The 20,976-nt window shown below is 45.7% G+C and overlaps 1 protein-coding gene across 2 annotated transcripts in view; it reads left to right on the top strand.

The window, feature by feature from the left end:
* SMARCA1 (SWI/SNF related, matrix associated, actin dependent regulator of chromatin, subfamily a, member 1) overlaps window positions 1–20,976 on the top strand; it is an 856,940-nt gene that overhangs the window by 225,180 nt on the left and 610,784 nt on the right. For both annotated transcript variants that reach the window (XM_029607880.1, XM_029607879.1), the window contains exon 10: window positions 1,634–1,702. In XM_029607880.1, the coding sequence (XP_029463740.1) occupies window positions 1,634–1,702 (69 nt within the window). The remainder of the gene's footprint in view (window positions 1–1,633; window positions 1,703–20,976) is intronic.

Below are 20,976 nucleotides of genomic sequence, written 5' to 3'. Positions count from 1 at the left end.
GAAGTGGACTGAAGCCCTTAGAAAATCCACCCAACTTTTTGCTTCTGTTGACACCAACAAAGCTGGAATTGCTATTGCCAAGCGTACTCTTTCTAATTGGCTAACGGCTTACACTTGTTCTCTTGTGCCCAGGCAATCCGGTAGGTCACATCATGGCTCATAGTGTCAGAGCCATAGCAGCATTGGTAATTCATCTAAGATCAACCTCCGTAGAGGAGATGTGCAAGGCTGTAACTTGGTATTCTCTTCACACATTCACATTGAACTATTACTTGGACAGGGACTCTCAATGCCACAGTAGATTTGACCGGGCTGTCCTGAGGAGTTTCTTTGAGGTGTAGAACCCAACTCCATCCCCTCCTAGGGTCCATTATTTTGGTTTGAGGTTGCCCTCATTGAAAAAAAAAAAAAAAGAATGGAAAAGACAAAAATGACCTGTTGCCACCAAAAACAGTTTTTGCCCATTGGTACTGTTTTGTCACCCCCCCCCCCTCCCATTTTTTTGTTTGGGGAAGTCGGTAGCTAGGGATTGCTTATCTGTAACACTTGTTCTCCAAGAACAGAAAGATGTCAGTCCTCACAAAACCTACCCACCTCCCTTTGGGATTGGTTTCTCCAAGTCTAAGTTAAATTATAGACTGAAGGGGGGGGGGGGGGTGTCTCTGTTTGGATGTGTGGTAATATAGCATGCTGCACATGCCCAATAAGGCTTTCTCAAAGTTTCCAGAAACTTTGAAGTCAAATTTATTTATTTATTTTTATTTATTTTTTTTTTAATTTATAGTTTATTTAATTTATAGTTTATTGAAGTCAAATTTACATGCTGGGGTCCATCCAATGATGTCACACATGTGTAAGGACTGCCATCCTGCTATCCTCAGAGAATACCTGTTACAGGTAAACAACTCTGCTTGACCATTGACCTGAGGAGGGAGGAAAAACAGGGACTTGAATAATGGTGGTCCTGCTGGACAAGTGGTACTGAGCATGCACCTCAGAAGAGGCACCCATCCAGCCCTCAGCCTGGTGAGGATTGCCAGAGCAAGGTCATTCTGTTTAATGTGGAGGATGGAGGTCCAAGAGGGAAAGAGAAAAGCTGGCTGTTGGTATGTGAAGCCAATGTAAGTTATTATTTTGGTATACTCATCTGCTAGAAGAATATTTTAATATTTTATGCTTGTGGCCTAGAACTGTTAAAGCAGTATCAGCTTATTATTAGCTTCTCATCTAGCTACATAAGTTAATATTAAGTTAATGCGGGGTAGGCAACGTTGGTCCTGGAGTGCCATAAACAGGTCTGGTTTTCAGGATATCCACAATGAATGTGTATAAAGAATATTTGCATGTACTTCCATTGTATGCAGATATATCTCATTCATATTCATTGTGGATATTCTGAAAAGCAGATTTTTTTGTGGTACTCCAAGACCAGAAAAGGAAATTATCAGGTAACTAGTAATTTCTCATTATTCTAGTTTGTAATGTTTGTCTTAGTTTTCCTAGCTAAATTATCTAATTATGTTAAGGAATAGTGATTGTTATGTTAAAAGTATAGTAATAATACATACTGTAAATACCAGGGCAAACTGAATTGGTAACTTAAAATGAGGTAATATTTTTTTTGTTATTGCAGGACTTTGATTCCTGGTTTGACACCAACAATTGTCTTGGTGATCAGAAGCTGGTTGAAAGACTTCATGCAGTAAGTAACTGTCTCATGATACTATGTTAAAGGAGGAGAAAGAGGGAAGACTTGGGAGTTAAGAGTGGCAGGAAGCCTGATTAGGAAATGGAATTCTTCAGATAAGAATACACTCAGTTAACTTGATGAAATGAATTATTCTAGTCTGTACCCTAGTCTTAGCAGAAAACAATCAAACATTTCTTTTTTATGTTTAGTGTGAGTCAAGTAATCAGGCACCAGAGACAGTGACTTGAAAATATCATCATGCTGGGTGGATAAAACAATGGGGTTCACTAAGAATGTGGTTAAGGGTTCATATGTGTTTTATAGGAAACGAGTGGTACCCGGCCACGCGTTGCAGTGGCAGAGTCAGGTTCATTACCCTCCCTCCCCCTTCCCCTTGCTCATTTACCTCAGTCACTGATCCTCCTCCCCCTTGGTCACTCACCCCTCCTTCCCTCCCCTGTCCCCACTCCAACTCTCTCCCCTCACACTCACCTCTCCCCTCATTCTCCCTCCCCTGAAATGTATGCTTTCTTAGGTAAGAGGACCCAGACTGTAAGAAGCAGCTAGAAAAAAACACCGAAATAGAAATTGGTGGTAGTAAACGTGGTCCGTCAGTGGGAGGTTGTGCGTGTTCTGTATCAAAATAGGGGAGTGGCTAACCAAGATAGCACTCTCTATTTAGTTAATTGTTTTGTAGAGGGCTAATTAGGTGCCTTTCCGAGATCAGGGACGTTTTGTGTTTGTGATTGTGTGTGCCCTCCGTCTTTCCACCCCAAAAGAACCCCACCATAAATGCAGTGTTTAAATATGCACCCCCCCCCACCCCAGCGAAATACAGTAACCCACCCTCCCGCCCCCACGAGAGTTGCATAATGACCGAAACACCCCCTCCCCCCCTGAACACGCGCGCAAGAAAATAACTAAGGCCCCCCACCATGCAGCCCCCCATATACCTGTGCAAACAGTCAGTCGGTGGAGCGGGTGTTCGGTTCGGGATCGAAGTCTTGGGTTTGGGCCGTCCGCTGCTAGCCATGAAAATGGCTCAGAAGGCCCTTTCACCTGACTATGTCACCATGGAGGAGTAATGGGAGCGCTAGGTTCCCTGACATAGTAAGGGCAAAGGTCCGCTGGCTGCCAGTCCTGAAAATGGCGTCGACGGGCCCTTGCCCTTACTATGTCACATGGGCTACTGCCGCCATTGTCTCCGAGTGGCATAGTAAGGGAAAGGGCTGTCTGCGCCATTTTGATTGCTGGCAGCTGACGGCCATAGTGTACGCGATGTGATCCTGGACCGTTCTTGGCCCCCCGCTGGAGCAGCGCGGACCTGTTTCTGGTTTTGTGTGTGTTCGGAGGGTGTGGGCAGTAAGTAGAACAGGCATGTGCGTGAGGGGTGTGAGGAGGGTGTTTTAGTGTGAGTTCGGAGGGTGTGGGAATTGCCAACATGTGACATGTGCGTGGCCCCCCGGTGTAACAGCCAGAAATTTGGTGTGTTTTGGCAGGGTGTGTGAAGTAAGTCCAATTGGCGTGTGTGTGTGTGTGTGGGGGGGGGGGGGTGAGGAGTGTGGATTTCTGTGTGTTCGGAGGGTGTGTGAATTAAATACATTTGTCATGTGTGTGGGGTGTGTGAGTGTTTATGAAAGGTGTAAGAGGATGCACTGACGTCCTATGTCCACCAGATGTCGCTGTTTGTGGAGCCAATTTTTAAACCTTTTTTACCTGTCACAGGTGTGACATATATGTAATGTAAGTACAGAAGAACCTTCCCGTAAGCGAAAGGAAGGTTGTGTCCAAATTTGAAAGCAATCGGTGCAGTGGTTTCTGAGATTAGTGATTTTGTACAAACTATTTAACATTTTTATTTATATAGATGTAGTCTTAGCCAGAAGTAAGGAAGATCATTTTAAAATGTGGCTTAGTGAATGGCAGCATTGTTTGTGATGAGCTTTAATTCCTCTATTATAAATATTCATATTACATTTTCAAGTGTTTCTTTGTGAAAATGTTCTAAATCTCAAGGCTACCATTTTTACCAAAAGTTACCACGGTAACTGCTTTTTCCCTGTACGTACCAGGATCAGTCCAGACTGCTGGGTTATGCCTCCCCTCCAGCAGATGAAGTCAGAGAAAAGCTGAAAAGCACCCCCTAGATATACTGGTGTGCCACCTGCGATCCCTCAGTATCTTCTCTGACTCCAGCAGATTGAGAGGCATAACCTGCGGTCCTGATCTTTCCAAATTTCTACATTGGTTGTACAGGTTGGAGTGACCCTGACTAGATCAATTAGTGTGTTTAGACAGTGTTTAAAAAAAAAAAAAAAAGGAGAAATTTTTACTTCTGGTCTAATGCGCTGCGAGGGGGTCTTGTTCAGGGCAGGCTTGGCAGGGCAATGCCCTAAGGCCACATACCCGGAGATAGTTTGTTCCTAGGGGACTGGGGGGAGTATTTACCGGTGGGCTGGTCACTCTCCCTCCCAGTTTGCATATGCCAGAGGTTTCCCTCTGAAGGGGGCTCATTGCTATCTCTGTTGGACCCTTGTGAGTTAAAAAAAAAAAAAAAATCAATTTCACCAAAGCAAGTGCCAGTAAGTCCTGTTGGGAATTCAGGCAGGACACACTTGTTATCAGCCCCGGCCTGCCACATTCGGGCCTGGGACTCCGGAGGATGTGGCTTAGTCGCCTGGCATGTTTCTCGACTCTGTTGGCGGTGCTTACTTGTTTGGCGCACTTTTTTGTGGCTGTACTTCCCGCAGCTCCATGCCACGCTCTTCGGTCTGCACGGCCTGCGGAGGGGCGGGGACGCGACTCTCCCAAAAGGGTCTCTGCTCTCGATGTCTTCCTGGGGGCGAGGGACCCTCTCTGGGGCCGAGCGCTGCCCGTGGTCCGTTTTCTTCGCGTCCGCAGAGAGCTTCGGTTCCCCGGTAAATGGCTCCGCCTCCTGTCGACCAGGGAGCGGCGGCCATTTTGGCCACGCCACACTCGGAAGAGATGGCGTTGGAGGAGGGGGACTTTCTTACTCCCTCTCCTCCGGACTTGAGCCCGCAGAGCATTCACGATTTCGGGGCACCTCCCCCCCCTTCCTCCCAAACCACGGGGGACAATTTTAAAAGGCCAGCCCCGTTTTCTTCCCAGTTTGTGCTCTTAATGCACAAAGCTTTCTTGGAGGCAGAAGCGGGCTGGGAGGTCTCGGGGCCCTCCCTGCCCAAGATTCCGAGGGTGACCCTGGACCAGGGCAGGGTGGGGGCTCGTTGTCCCCGTCCACAAATAGACTTAGAAATTCGGGATGCTTTAGATCCTTCACAGGACCCTTTAGTCGCAGTCGGGGGAGGGGATTTGGACGAACAGGTGCCCGTGGAGGGAGATGATCCCCAGATCTTGCGCTTATTTAGCAAGGACGAGCTCGATCACTTGATTCCGCATGTTTAGAAGGAACTGGGAATTCCAGCGCCTTCCCAGGAAGCGGATTCTTCTCCAGGGGATACAGTTTTGGCGGGGCTCCGTGGACCCCCACAAACCTTCCTGTTTCACCCTAAATTGTTTCAGATTGTCGCTAAGGAATGGGATCTTCCAGAAGCTTCCTTGCGGGTCGGCAGGGCTATGGATAAGTTGTACCCCCTACCTGCTGAGTCCTTAGACCTTCTCAAGATTCCCAAAGTGGATTCAGCGGTCACGGCGGTGATAAAACACACTACCATCCCCGTGGTGGGGGGAGGGGGGAACAGCGCTTAAGGATCTCCAGGATTGGAAGTTGGAGATTTTATTGAAGAACATTTTTGAAGTTTCGGCACTAGGCGTCCGGGCAGCCGTTTGTAGCAGTCTCATGCAGCGGGCCACGCTTCGCTGGGTCCAACAATTGCTTACAGCCCAGGACCTTCTGCCGGAGGAAGCGGAGCAGGCTAACCGTTTGGAGGCTGCGATCACCTTATACAGCAGATGCCTTGTATGATCTTCTTCGGACTTCGGCTTGCACTATGTCCTCGGCTGTATCCGCCCGGAGGTTGCTCTGGCTTCGTCACTGGGCGGCGGATGCTTCCTCTAAGTCACGTTTAGGTTCCTTTCCCTTCAGGGGGAAATTGTTGTTTGGGGACGAGCTGGAGCAGCTCATTAAGGACCATTACCAGTTTTGCGCACTGCCGTTTGGGTTAGCGACAGCCCCCAGAATTTTCACCAAGGTGCTGGTGGTAGTAGCGGCTTCTCTTCGCCGTCAAGGGATATTAGTGCATCCTTATCTGGACGATTGTCTCATTCGGGCCAAGTCGGAAGCCCTGTGCAAGCGAGCGGTTCTGTCCGTGGTGGAACAACTACAGAAACTAGGTTGGGTGATCAACTTTGCCAAGAGCCATCTAGACCCAACTCAACAATTGGAGTTCCTGGGAGCACGGTTCGATACTTCGGTGGGCAAGGTATTCCTTCCCCATCAATGGATGGTCAGTCTATTGGCTCAGGTGCAGAACCTATTGGAGCTGCCATTGCCTACGGCCTGGGATTATTTGCAAGTAATTGGGCATATGGCTTCTACCCTGGAAATGATCCCCTGGGCATTTGCTCAAATGCGACCTTTGCAAGGGGCGCTACTTTCACGCTGGGATCCCAAGTCCGAGGACTACGGCGTGATATTACCCTTGTTGGAACCGGCCCGGTCCAGCCTCACTTGGTGGCTGATTCCGGACCATCTCCTGCAAGGGGTGAACTTAGAACCCCCCACCTTGGATTTTAGTGGCGACGGATGCCAACCTTTCAGGGTGGGGGGCGGTATGTCAGTCCCGGGCAGTACTCGACAGGCCACTTGGTCCATCAATCGCTTGGAGTCCAGGGCGGTTCGTCTGGCCTTGCATCAACTCCTCCCGTTGGTGCACCGTCGAGCGGTGCGAGTTCTATCAGACAACGCGACCATCGTGGCATGCATAAACAGGCAAGGAGGCACAAGAAGTCACCCAGTGGCGACTGAAGTGGTGTAGTTGATGACCTGGGCGGAACGCCATCTGACCCACATTGCGGTGTCCCATATTGCAGGCGTGGACAATGTTCATGCAGATTTTCTCAGTTGACAGCATCTGGACCTCGGAGAGTGGGAACTGTCGGCCGAGGCAATGCACCTCATAACTCGGCATTGGGGGATTCCACGCTTGGATTTAATGGCGACGCAGCTGAACGCCAAGGCGGCTCGTTTCTTCAGTCGAAGGCGGGAGCACGGTTCGGCGGGGGTAGATGCGCTAGCGCTTCCGTGGCCTCCTCACATTCTCCTTTATGTGTTTCCCCCGTGGCCTCTGGTGGGAAAGGTCTTAAAGCACATAGAATCCCACCAGGGTAAGGTAATTCTTCTTTTTTTTTTTTATTATTTCTTTATTGAATTTTCATTTAAAACAAAAATATCCAAAAGTAATACAGATGTAATTACTTAACATAATATAGATTACCATAATCAACAACATCTCCATTACATAACCTATAAGTGGGGAAGCTTTTCATAATAGTCAAATAAACTTAAACATTTTTAAAGGAGAGAAAGACAATGGAATTACTATTGATCATCAGAACTACCTCTGGCTACACTTTTATCCAACAAAAATGTCTCCAACTGCAATGGGTCAGAGAAGCTATACTTATTACCTTGAAAGGTTACTAAACATAGACAAGGATATTTTAAAAAGAAAGTTGCTCCTAAAGCAATTAATTTAACCTTCAAGGAGAGAGAGATGCCCTCAGTAGCCCCGAGCACTGTACCTGGACTGCCCCTCAATTAACAGCAATGGAGGAACAGCCGAGACCCGGAGAGGAGGCGGGGTTACGATGAAATCATCAGCCAGTGCCAGTCCTTTAAAACGACGGTCTGCCGGGAGAGTGACTGGGGAGCGGTAAGAGGAGAGAGAGACGCTCTCAGTAGCCCCGAGCACTGTACCTGGACTGCCCCTCAATTAACAGCAACGGAGGAACAGCCGAGACCCGGAGAGGAGGCGGGGTTACGGTGACATCATCAGCCAGTGCCAGTCCTTTAAAACAACAGTCTATCGGCGCACCAAAGCCGCGAGCACCCAAGGGGCGAGCAGCTTGGTACGGCTTAGTCCGGAAAGGCCGGACAAGCCGGCACTGACTTTTTGTAAGATTTTATTGAGTGGAATCAGTGCTAATTTCAGCGGTACACTTCCTCCTTAATCTATGGGGAGGAAAAGGAAAGTGAAAAGCTTTCCCATTTCACCAATAGCTACTAAGGGCCCTATGGACGATCACATGTTAAAACGGATCGAATCATCATCAAGTGAGGACAAGACCGGGGAGCTTTTTTCAGCTTCCCTTAGTCCTGGTGAAGGACCATCACTCCCTCCACAGCAGTCGGCATTAATTCCAGATGGTTTTTTGTGTTTGGAGCTGAACTCACTGCTTCAGGAAGCATAGAGATAAGAAACCAAATAACTGTTATGGCGAAAGGTTGTGTTGAAGGGGTGGGGAAAAGGCCTGAACAATGGCCTGATAACCCCCTGACAAAGATTTATGGAAATTGATGTCTAATGTTAATAATAATGTTATACAACTGAATGATTCATTATCAGCTGTTGTAAATACAACTAAAGTAAAGGTAGAAGAACAAATGAAGGAAGTTGCTACTTTGAAAGAGGAGGTGGGAAAAATTACATCAAAAATTAAGTTACTTGAAAATATTGACTCTGCTCATATAAGAGATAGTCTCTCTGTACACAGAGAGTTAGAAAATATAGAGAATATAATGCGTTATAAAAACCTGCGAGTGATTAATTTCCCGCAGACCAGACTTTTGTCACCTATTGAAATGTTTAAAAAATATTTAAGGGAGATTATGCAATATGAGGAGAAGGAGATACCAGTAGTTTCAAAAATATTTTATTTTTCTAAGAAATTAAGAGAAAAGGAAGAGGGAAACTCTATCTTCAAGTGTGGGAGTCTCGACTTTTTTAGAAGAGTCCATAGATATTATTCAAAAGAGAGCCACTTTATTTGTGTCCTTTCAGTTAGAAGCTGATAAAGAAAAGGTGTTTAGGGATTTCCTTAAACACAAAGAACTAAACTTTTGTGGTCAGAGGATCTTAATTTTTCCTGATGTCTCACAGGGTAAGGTAATTCTAGTGGTCCCGGAGTGGCCAAGAAGGCCGTGGTTTGCGGATCTGGTCAACCTGGCTATAGACGGGCCACTGCGTCTTGGTCATCTTCCAAATCTCCTACATCAGGGCCCGGTATTTTTTTCGATTTGGCGGATCGCTTTTGTCTAGCGGCTTGGCTTATGAGCGGAGACAACTAAGAAAGAAAGGTTATCCAGAAGTGGTAATTTCTACTCTCCTTAGGGCACGCAGATCTTCGACTTCTCTTGCTTATGTTAGAGTTTGGAAGGTTTTTGACTCCTGGTGCAGTGGTTTACAGCTATACCCGCAGAAGGCTTCTCTGGGGCATATTCTCACGTTCTTGCAGGACGGTTTGAAAAAGGGCTTGGCGTACAGTTCTCTTCGGGTTCAGGTAGCAGCACCGGGCTGTCTGCGGGGCAAGATTGGTTCTTTTGCATGTCACCCTGATGTCACACGTTTTTTGCACGGGGTTAGGAATTTGCGTCCCCCTGTGAGGACTCCATGTCCATCCTGGAGCTTGAATTTGGTCCTCCGTGGTCTCTGCGCTTCTCCTTTTGAGCCTCTTAAGAGAGCCACCTTGAAGGATTTAACTCTCAAGACAGTATTCCTGGTGGCCATTTCGTCCGCGCATCGCGTTTCGGAACTTCAGGCTCTGTTGTGCAGAGAACCGTTTTTACGTATTTCTGAGTCCGGAGTTTCCTTACGCACAGTACCTTCCTTCTTGCCTAAGGTGGTGTCAGCCTTCCATGTTAATCAGACGGTGGAATTACCTTCCTTTACTGAGGAGATATCCGGTCTTCTCAAGGTCGGGATTTGAGGTGTTTGGATGTCCGTCGGGTACTCCTGCGGTACTTGGAGGTGACTAATGAATTTCAAAGGTCGGATCATTTATTTGTGTTGTGGAATGGGCCCAAGAAGGGTCTTCAGGCTTCCAAAGCTACTATCGCCCGATGGTTGAAAGGTGTGATTGCTTCCACATACATTGGGTGCGGAAGACCTTTGCCGGACGGACTTAAGGCCCACTCCCTGTGTTCTCAGGCGGCTTCGTGGGCTGAAAGTCAGTTTGTGTCTTCTCAGGAGATTTGCAGGGCGGCCGCTTGAAAATCCTTGCATACGTTCTCTAGACATTATCGCTTGGATGTTCGTGGTCCGTCGACGGATTCCTTTGGGAGCAGTGTACTTCGAGCAGGACTCTCTGGGTCCCACCCCATTTAAGGCGACTTGGGTACATCCCAGCAGTCTGGACTGATCCTGGTACGTACAGGGAAAGGAAAATTAGTTTCTTACCTGATAATTTTCATTCCTGTAGTACCTAGGATCAGTCCAGACGCCCGCCCAAGTATGTTACGGGAGAGTCCGCTCGTATTTTCTTTTGTTTCTTGTCTCCTTACAGTTACTACATCCGCAGAGCACCGGAATAAGTGTTGGTTCATTGGTTCAGACAAGTTATACTGGGTTTCCTTTCTCCTTTTGGGATTAGGGAGCCAGGATTGGTTGTATTTTTTAGGGCAATGTTCCTACTTGATCTAGTCATTGGTTGGGTTTAAACAATTTTTTATTCAGCGGAAGTGTTTGATTATATATTTCTTCTGCTTTGATATTCTTTATACTGAGGGATCGCAGGTGGCACACCAGTATAACTAGGGGGTGCTTTTCAGCTTTTTTTCTGACTCCATCTGCTGGAGGGGAGGCATAACCCAGCAGTCTGGACTGATCCTAGGTACTACAGGAATGAAAATTATCAGGTAAGAAACTAATTTTCCTTTCCTCAACTAACAAATGAGCATTTATTTTATTATTTTTTTCTGACTTTTATATACAATACTCAGCAAAAGATGACTGGAATGGTGCACAAAATAACAATGTAAACAATACAAACACATTAAAATCATTAAAAAAATATAACTGCTGCACTTTACCCAATTTAAAATTAAAGGACAGCAAGACCTGCCTACTATCACCTAAATTTTAACAACCCCCCATTGAGACGGAGCGCACTGTTAACCCGCCACTGGACGCGCGTTTTCCCTTACCCCTTATTCAGTAAGGGGCCGAAAACGCACGTCCAATCCGCCGAACCTAATAGCGCCCGCAACATGGAAATGCATGAATACTGTGTACAATTCTGGTCGCCGCATCTCAAAAAAGATATAGTTGTGATGGAGAAGGTACAGAGAAGGGCAACCAAAATGATAAAGGGGATGGAACAGCTCCCCTATGAGGAAAGGCTGAAGAGGTTAGGGCTGTTCAGCTTGGAGAAGAGACGGCTGAGGGGGGATATGATAGAGGTCTTTAAGATCATGAGAGGTCTTGAACGAGTAGATGTGACTCGGTTATTTACACTTTCGAATAATAGAAGGACTAGGTGGCATTCCATGAAGTTAGAAAGTAACACATTTAAGACTAATCGGAGAAAATTCTTTTTCACTCAACGCACAATAAAGCTCTGGAATTTGTTGCCAGAGGATGTGGTTAGTGCAGTTAGTGTAGCTGGGTTCAAAAAAGGTTTGGGTAAGTTCTTGGAGGAGAAGTCCGTTAATGGCTATTAATCAATTATACTTAGGGAATAGCCACTGCTATTAATTGCATCAGTAGCATGTTCTTCTTAGTGTTTGGGTAATTGCCAGGTTCTTCTTAGTGTTTGGGTAATTGCCAGGTTCTTGTGGCCTGGTTTTTGGCCTCTGTTGGAAACGGGATGCTAGGCTTGATGGACCCTTGGTCTGACCCAGCATGGCAATTTCTTATGTTCTTATGTAAGCAGGATGGTAGTCCTCACATATGGGTGACATCACAAGATGGAGCCCTGTACGGAAAACTTTTCTGTCAGGTCGATTCCATCGATGGGCATTGATGCCAGGTCGATTCCATCGATGGGCATCGATGCTAGATCGATTCCATTGATGGGCATCGATGCCAATGTCAATTCCATCGATGGCATCCATGCCAAAATTGATTCCATTGGTGCCCATGTTGGTGGCATCTATGCCATGGATGCTATTGGTGCCTGAGTCGATCCAATTGATACCGTCGACGCCCGTGGCCATGCCACCGATGCCATCAGTGCCCGCCTCTATACATCGATGCCCTCGACGCCCACGTCGTTTCCATCAGTATATTCGATGTTCCTATCGATGCCGGTATCATTTTTTCCCATGCCAATGAATTTTTTTTCAATTATTTGATGCCACATCGTTCCCATAGATACCTACGCCGATGCCATCAGTGCTTCCATCACTGTCATCATTGCTCTGGCCGAGTCATCGACGTTTTTTCATATATATTTTTGATGATACCCTCGAGGCCGCTTTGGCCTCCATCGACACCGCCACATAATGCCCTCGCCTGAACACAGTGCTCCATGCGTTGGGTTCATATTAAAGCCCCGTGTTAGCCTACGACACTACATAGTGCCAGGAGCAGTGCAGGCATGCTGACAGTCCGTCATCAGTCGCCATCCAAGACAGCGAGGGCATCCATCTCGGCGCTGGGGAAAGACCGGGCCGAGCACCGTGGCATGCATCGTCACCGACACGGTGACCGTCCACCACCGATGCCATCCAGAACATTGGTGCTATCCTTCTCGATGCTGGACAATGCTCAGGCCGAGCAACATCACCACTGCCATCGACACTGTTCCGCACAGTATTGGCAGTCCTTGGTGCTCCAGAAACACCGGAACGAGTTCCGAAGAATTCTGCACTGGCGTCACGAGACAATGAGCCGATGCGACGAGGGCCAGGTTCACGAGCTGTTAATTGGCTCCCCTGTTCCCGAGGCGTGCCCCACCGACATCGGTGGGGGATTGTGGCCCTGCACAAAATACTACTGTGGTAGCGCCAGCTACGCTCAGCCTGTCTCCTCTATACCTGCGCCACCATACCAGGCATCAGAGTTGAGACGGGCGTCTACTCCCTCTATGACTCCTGAAATCCACGGAGCCAGCAATCTTCACTGGCTCGTTCTTCAGCGATCCACGTCGGATGGTAAGTACCCGCTTCTGTGGCATTCCCATTGAGATATGTTCTCTTATTCAGGCCACATGGTTCGAAAAGTTCGAGGTCATGTACCTTCCAAGAACCGTATTATTGTCACATATCGCTATGCCAGCTATGTCAGCCACAATACCAAGAGAACCTCTCTATCATTTCTTTGGGATTGCATCAGGGCATCCTCCCTTCTTCAGCAACGAGGCTCTGTACTGATTAATACTCTGGCTTCTGGTTCCTGCTTCAGAACCAAAGTTCTAGGTGCATTCGCTGATCTGCTAAACACGAGATCCAGCAAATACTGCCTCAAGTGCAAGTCCACCTCGAAGCCTGACGACAGGTCTCAGTGTCTACTTGTACAGCACACAGAAATGCGGGTAAGACTTTACCGCTCACGCTCCCGTGGGAGGTTACATGATATCCAGATTACATCAGCCCCTGCAGTTGGACACCACCTGGTCTCCCAACTGGCCGGATATCAGAGCAGCCACCCCACCTTGTACCAAAGTTCCTGGTACACTCCCCCAGGCGCTACCAAGCGCAGGGGGGGGGGGGAGGTTGGAGAGTTTTAATTACATTATTCTTTCTTTCAACAGAAAGTAGTTATTCTCCGCCCATCCTGGACCTCAGAAATACCAAATTTCTTCAGAAGGCACAGGTAAAATGGTATCTCTCGTCACCATGCTTCCATATCGAAGTAAGTACATTACCTTTAATTTTCTATGTGCTTCATGGTGAGTCAACAATATTACAATCCCAAGCTCTGCCTGTTGCACCAGCTTCGGCAACTGGGGTATTCATTGAATCACTATCGGTGACTGCTGTTTCTCTGCGGAGTGCAACATCATTCACTCTTTCCTTGCATGGATAGCTGCATAACCACAGTCAGTCCATGCAAGGAGCTCTAACTTCTTCATGACTCACTATACATTTACTAACTGGGATTACTGTCACTGCCATAAATCCCTCATATAACACTTCTGGGCACCACAGTCATAATGACCTTCCTGTCCAGCATACGCGCAGACATTCTAATAAATTTACAAGTCCCTGCGTGCATTTTTCCATAACCTCAGCCCCTCAATTCTTCATTGTCGGGCCATGGGGTGTTTTCACTATGCACTTTCCTCATAGATCCCAAACTGCCATGGGTTAGATTCAGTGAAATTCCATTATCATTGGGTCTAAGCTGTTCAACCGCTTTCATCCCTCATCCATATTGCAGATCTAGAACCAAAACCTAGTCTGATTCTGCTCATGCTCGCATTTACTCAGGGTTGTAAAGTTTGACCTAAAAGCTTCTCAACCCAATATGCATCTACTCCACTCCAGGCACAGTTTCACATGAACTTCCTGGAGCTTGTAGCCATGCGTTATACCCTTATGCCTTCCAATACTGCCTCTGCAACAAATACAGACAGACAGCATAGGGACAATGTGCTTTCCAACACACAAGCACGCACAACCTCTTAGCTGCTTTGCAAGGAAGCTGCGCAGCTCTACCCTTGGCCCTTGCTCACTCAATGTATCCTCGGGCTACTTATCTAAGAGATTTACTGAACGCACTAGCAGACCTTCTCCATGTAGGTTTCCATCCTCTTGAATGGTCTCGGACTACATGTGTAGCGGGAAAGATCTTCTAACGCTGAGGTCAACCGAACTTGCCCTCTGCGTCTGAATCGAACCATACGGTGCACAGATTCTACTCCCTACACATGTTTCCAATGCGTTCTCATAGACGCCTTTCTTCCATCAAGGGCCTCTTAAATGTGTCTCGTCTGCTGCCTCTCATAGCCAGCACTCTTCTAATGTTGAACCGGGACGGCGTTCACTGTTCCTCAGACCCACGTCCTGTCCGAGACCAGTATGCTTCCCATACTTCTCAATCTATCACACCAGTAACCAATTTGCCTTCTCACAAGTCAGTCTCAAATCGTAGACTCACTGATGTTCTCAGGTACTGGTAGCATCATAAAACCTTCCACACATAAATCTTACCATTCAAAATGGCATGATTTACCACATGACGCATACAACAGGGTATTTCCCTTTTTCTTTTTCTATTCCACTCTTTTCTCTTGCTCCCTCGGATTCTGCTCCCCAGACCTCCTCCGCATAGGTACACCTCTGTTCCAATTGGTGTATCGTTTGGGAGTGGGGATACCCGATTAACAGTAAACCCCTTCTGAGTCAGCTTACCATGGATTTAACACTGATCAAGCCGCCTTTATTTTCACTAGTCATGGAATGGAACCTGTATCTTATCCTTATAAGTCTCATATGTTCTCTGTTCGAGCCTTTCCATTCCTCTCATTTCACAGTTTGGCATGGGAAATTCTTTCCCTCATAAATGTCATTTCAGCCAACAGGGTCAGTGAGTTACACACCTTGTTACATACTCATCTGACCCTGCGTTCCTCCGTGACCGAGTGGTTCTACGTATTCAACTTCATATCTTTCTTAAGGTAGACTTTGCATCTCATCTTACTCAGAATATACTCTGCCCATTTTTCCCAACATCTCTCTCTCACCAAAGCGAGAGGGCTTTTCCACTTCTTGGACAGTAATAGTGCACTTGCATTCTATCTAGATCGCACTACATTCCATAGGAATTCCACCTAACTCTTTCCTTCTGTGGCAAGAGTCAAGCTGCGAGTTCCAGTGGGCAAACAGACCTATTCCTCCTAATTGACTGTCTGTATCTCTTTTTCTACCAACAAGCAGGCATTTCACTTCAACACTGTGTGTAACCACACTCTGTTGCGTCCGTCCCAGCCTTTATAGCTTTCCCTCGGTCGCTGCTGCTTGTACATATTTATCAGGCTGCAACCTGGAGTGCTCTCCATACCTTCGCAGCCCATTATTGCCTAGATACGACTAGCCGGCATGCTCCATGTTTGGCCAGTCCGTCTACTCTTATTCTTTTCAGTGTAACTACCCAGCATCCTTCCACCAACCCATTAAGGGTTTCAGGAGGCCCTCCGTTCCAAATTCCATTCCCGTCATTGCGCCTTTCGTGCGTCTTGGGTGCGTTTGGTGCACTCTCGGGCATCCTCAGCTCGGTACTCACCCATACGTGAGGACTACCATTCTGCTTGTCCTGTGAGAATGCAAATGTTGCTTACCTGAAACAGGTGGGTTATTTGCCAGCTCTAACATCCTGCTGTCCTGTGAGAACACCTATTACAGGTAAGCAACATTTGCTTTCTAAACCCTGATTGGCATATATCTAGCCAATCAATCTACAGATACACAGATAACTGCTTACAAACCATTTTCTCTATTACTTTAGTCAAAAAGTGCTATTAGTTACTGGACTATAACTAGCACAGCCTTCCTGATCCAAAGCCGTTTTTCTCAACAAAGGAGAAATTACCATTTGCTTCATTCAACAGAGCTGGCAAATAACCCTTTGACAATGATGAATTTACAGTTGTGAACAAATCAACTTTCAAATTCTCAGGAGCCTGATTTGTCAAAAAAGATGGACACCGATCAAACACACATTTACAGTCATTGCTGGAAGACAAAGATTTCTGTAAATCCACTAATCCTACAGGGTGGAATTCCTGCAGCACCCCCCCCCCCCCCCCCCCATACTAACATTTCCCACCTCACTCAAATCGCTCACCACCTCTATATCAATAGGACCAATTTTAACTAATAAAGCTTCAACCTGTTTCCTACACATGGAGATTTTCTGTTCCCAAAACTGAACAAAATTACTCACTGACAACTCTATTGGAATAGTAACTCCTGGGTAAAAACCTTTTTCCATCAATTCCTGTAAAATCCAAATAATTTCTTTGGTTTTATTCTCTGCTTTATCAATTCGCTCTTCCCAAAAAAAATTTTTTTGCCAACCAAACTTTGGAACAATAACTATATGCCAGCTTTTTTTTAATTTATATTTTATTAATTATTCATGCAGTTCTTAAATCCAACAATGCGGAGTAGAACATATATCAATAAATCAGTATAGCAATAAACATTACAACTGTCGATTCCTCGTGTCTTGGACTGGTATTCGGAATGTCCACACTCAATGTTCTGTGTCCACTGTATGCAGTCTCCCCTGACCGTTTGATACCCCTCATCCCTCCCTCCCCCCCTCCCCATCACTAATATGACAGATTAAGAAATCATATCACATAAACAAGAATATGCTATATTACTGTCTGTTACAACATGGTCAGTGGCATTAATAATGCACATTTATAACAATCATATGAGGGAGACAAGCATCACTCTCAAAAGAAATAGAAAAGGAAAGAAAAAGAAATAGATTGCTTATGGCATATTGTGAACCAAAGTATGTAAGCGCTATAGTAAAGGTGTTATACTCCACATCATTGGGTTAACCAGCTCTCCAAAAGTGCCGATATCTGCGAGTGTCCCTGTTTAGTATGTCTTAGAGCAGCTATCCCTGCGTGGTATTTCCACAGAGTATGTAATCTCTGCCGTACACTGTCGTTTGAGGGTAGATCCATAGATTTCCACATCTTAGCCAACTCGCACCGGGCACCAATTATGATAAGTTGAACTAGTTTCCAGGTGGTTGGGGAGACGTCCACCGGCAGGTTTAGAAGAGCGTTCTCCGGTTCCAATATAATAGGGGTCCCAACAATCTGGGCTATGGTTTGCATAATAATCAGCCCAAAAAGTAGCCACTCGGGGACAAGACCACCACATGTGATAGAAGGTTCCTATGTGACCACATCCTTTCCAACATAAGGGGCTTGCAGAAGGCAGAAATTTATTGATCCTTTCAGGAGGGAGGTACCATCTAAGCAGTACCTTATAGCAATTTTCAGCTAATGGGGTGAATTGGGAGCCTTTCTTGGTAGCCACGAAGATATTGTCCCATATTTCGTCGGTGGCCAATCTGTTAATATCCGCCTCCCAAGCTTTCATATAGGCCGGTTTAATACTGGGGTCTTTATTCAGAAAATTATAGGACCGTGAGATTCCTTTCTGTAAAGTATCTACGCGCCCACACCAGTGCTCGAATTGGGTTTTCCCCAGCGCTAAGTCCCTAGGAATCCACTCAGTATGAAAGATGTGATGAACCTGCAAGTATGCAAAGATGTCGCTCAGGGGTAGTTGATATTGTTCCTGCAATAGAGGAAAGGGAATCAGATTACCTCTAGCTTCCCAAGTCCTAAAAGATTTCACCTGACCCCTTCTGCAAAAGTACATTAGCAGCGATACTGGAGCTATAAAAGTATTTTCTATCTCCTACAAATTGCTGTTTCCACCTCTCCCATATTGTTAATGTGGTTCGGACCGGTATAGGTGTGTACTGTAGTGGACTCTACGCTTCCCTAGGTAACCAAATAAGAGTATGAAGTGGCATTCTGCCCACTAGAAACTGTTTGACATCCCTCCAAGTTTTCTTCTCCCCCTTTCGGTGCCAGATACCGCTCTTAGTTGAGCCGCTACATAATACCATCTTATATTGGGGACACTCAGCCTACCCCTCAGCTTGGGGAGATACATTATCGTTTGGGAAACCCGTGGTGGCCGTCGGCGCCAGATGTATGAAAACATTTTCCGTTGCCATTTTTTAAGGATGACATTTGATATATAAATGGGGATAGATTAGAATAAATATCCCAGCCTAGGAAGAACATTCATTTTGATTGAGGCTATGCAGCCAAACCAAGATAGATATAGGCCGGACCAGCAATCTAAATCCTGGAAGATCTTACGTATTAATGGTGGCTAATTTAACTGAAAAAGGTCATTGGGATTCTTGCTGATATATACCCCCAAATGTTTGATGTTTTTGGTAGCCCAATGAAAGAGGATCAGCAACTTTAGACCGGGAATCTGATCTGCAGGGACTGAGATGTTTAAAATCTCAGATTTTTCCACATTTAATTTAAAGCCGGACATCTCACTAAAGTTCTGTAGTTCTGATAGGGTTGCAACCAGAGTGGAAGCCGGGTTCGTAAGGAGAACAGAACATCGTCCGCAAACATTGACATCTTATAATTTTTATCCCCCAATTTATTTATTTATTTATTTAAAGTCTTTTTTATACCGATGTATAGCAAAAAATGCCTTCACTCCGGTTTACAGAATAACAACTTGATACATACAACGAGTTTGATACATATAACTAACAATATGAAAGAGAATCCAATTAAAACAAACAATGAACAATATAAATGGGTAGCATGTACACAAGATATTACGGGAACTATTAAGTAATTATTTTAGGTTGAACAAGTCTAACTATGTATAAATATTGCTTATCAGGTTGAAAATAATAATAATAGTAAATATATATCTAACTATGTAAAATATTGCCTGAACCGGTTATAATAAAGTGCTGATGCATTAATTCTATGACAAGACAGGGTAATGTCAGAGAGTCATTTTGGGTGTGTGTTTGAGGTATGCTTAACCAATGTCATCTGTGAAAGACTGACTGAAAATCCATGTTTTGAGTTCTTTTTTGAAGGATTTTATGTCTCTGAGTCTCTGAGTCTATGTCAATGAGATTCCCTGAATGTGAGGGTGCTTGCGAACCTTGGTGGCCAAGGGTTCTAAGAATAGGGCGAACAATAACGGGGAGGGGGACACCCTTGTCTCTTGCCACGTCGAATGGAGGCCTCTGAATATGTTCCATTTACTTTCACCCTAGCCTTGGGATCAGTATATAATTGCTGCAAACCATTTAGAAACTTCGGGCCAAAATTGAATTTCCTCAATGTGTGAAAAAGAAATGGCCAGAGGACCATATCGAAGGCCTTCTCTGCATCGACCGACAGTAGAACAGTCGGTATATCCTGGTCTTGTACCCACCATATCAGATCCACAATCTTGCGGATATTATCTGCTGCCATTCTACCGGGGATGAAGCCTGCCTGGTCTGTATGTACTAAACGCCCCAAAATTCAGTTAAGACGGGATGCCATGATTTGGCAAGGAGCTTTAAGATTTATATTAATTAAAGATATCAGTCTGCAATTAGTTAGGTCACGGCCCGGTTTACCAATAATAGTAATACCAGTTCTGTTAGCTCCCTCTCCCAGTTAATTCCCCCCTCCATAAATAATTAAAGAAATCTTGTAGGGGACCTGTGAGTACTGAGGAGAACATTTTGTAGAATGTAGAGGTATATCCGTCGAGGTATAGCCTTGAAACCTCTAATGGCCTCAGTGATTTCGTCCTGTGAAATCTCTTGCTCCAGGCTCTCCTTTTCCTCCTCAGACAGACATGGGAGATCAATATCTTGTAGATAGGCTTCTATTTGAGCTGTACTGGTAATGGTATTATCGTTATAATACCATTACCAGTACAGAACCAATGTCAGGAAGTATTTCTTCACGGAGAGGATGGTAGATGCCTGGAATGCCCTTCCGGAAGAAGTGGTGAAGACCAGAACTGTGAAGGACTTCAAAGGGGCGTGGGATAAACACTGTGGATCCATAAAGTCAAGAGGCCGTCAATGAAGAGTGGGTGGCTCGCCAGAATGACGGCTATTGCCTGGAGATAATACCCTTATTCAATAAACATACACATGGTTACTGTGACTCCAACATCGCTCTAAGCTTCAACAGCAAGAGGAAATGTGGAAAAAGGATTTGCACTCACAAAGCGGGGAGTAGCTGGCTTGTTACGGCGGTTACTACCCCAAATCAAATAAGCCTGATACTTCACTTTCAATGCATATCCAGCATAGCTCTCTGCTTCAACGGCAGGGGAGAAGAAAAACTGATACTTCACGCATATCCAGCATAGCTCTCTGCTTCAATGGCAGGGGAGAAGAAAAACAACCAATAAGGGCTGAATAACATAGTCTGGGTAAAACAAATAAGCATGGGTGTAGCTTGCTTATAGTGGCGGTTACTACCCCTACTACCCCTAACTAATCAAGCTTGATATTTCACTTGGATTCAGCTCCACATTAATGGTGGGGGTGGAAGGGAAATAGAACCAAAGAGCTAAGAGAAACAGATAAGTATGAGAAAAGAAATGTGTGAAGCTTGCTGGGCAGACTGGATGGGCCGTTTGGTCTTCTTCTGCCGTCATTTCTATGTTTCTATGTTATAAAGATCCCCTTAAAATTTTTGAAATCTATGTCTAATTTCAGGGGGGGAGGTAAGGAGTTTCCCATCTGAGCTGCAGATCGTAGTGATCTGCGACTGAATTTGTTTTTGTTTCAGATAGCGGGCTAGAAGTCTCCCTGATCCTCCACCCC

Source organism: Rhinatrema bivittatum, chromosome 6, assembly GCF_901001135.1.
Source record: "Rhinatrema bivittatum chromosome 6, aRhiBiv1.1, whole genome shotgun sequence".
Lineage (NCBI taxonomy): Eukaryota > Metazoa > Chordata > Amphibia > Gymnophiona > Rhinatrematidae > Rhinatrema > Rhinatrema bivittatum.
Note: the sequence above shows the minus strand (reverse complement) of the source record. Positions and strands in the feature narration are given on the sequence as shown.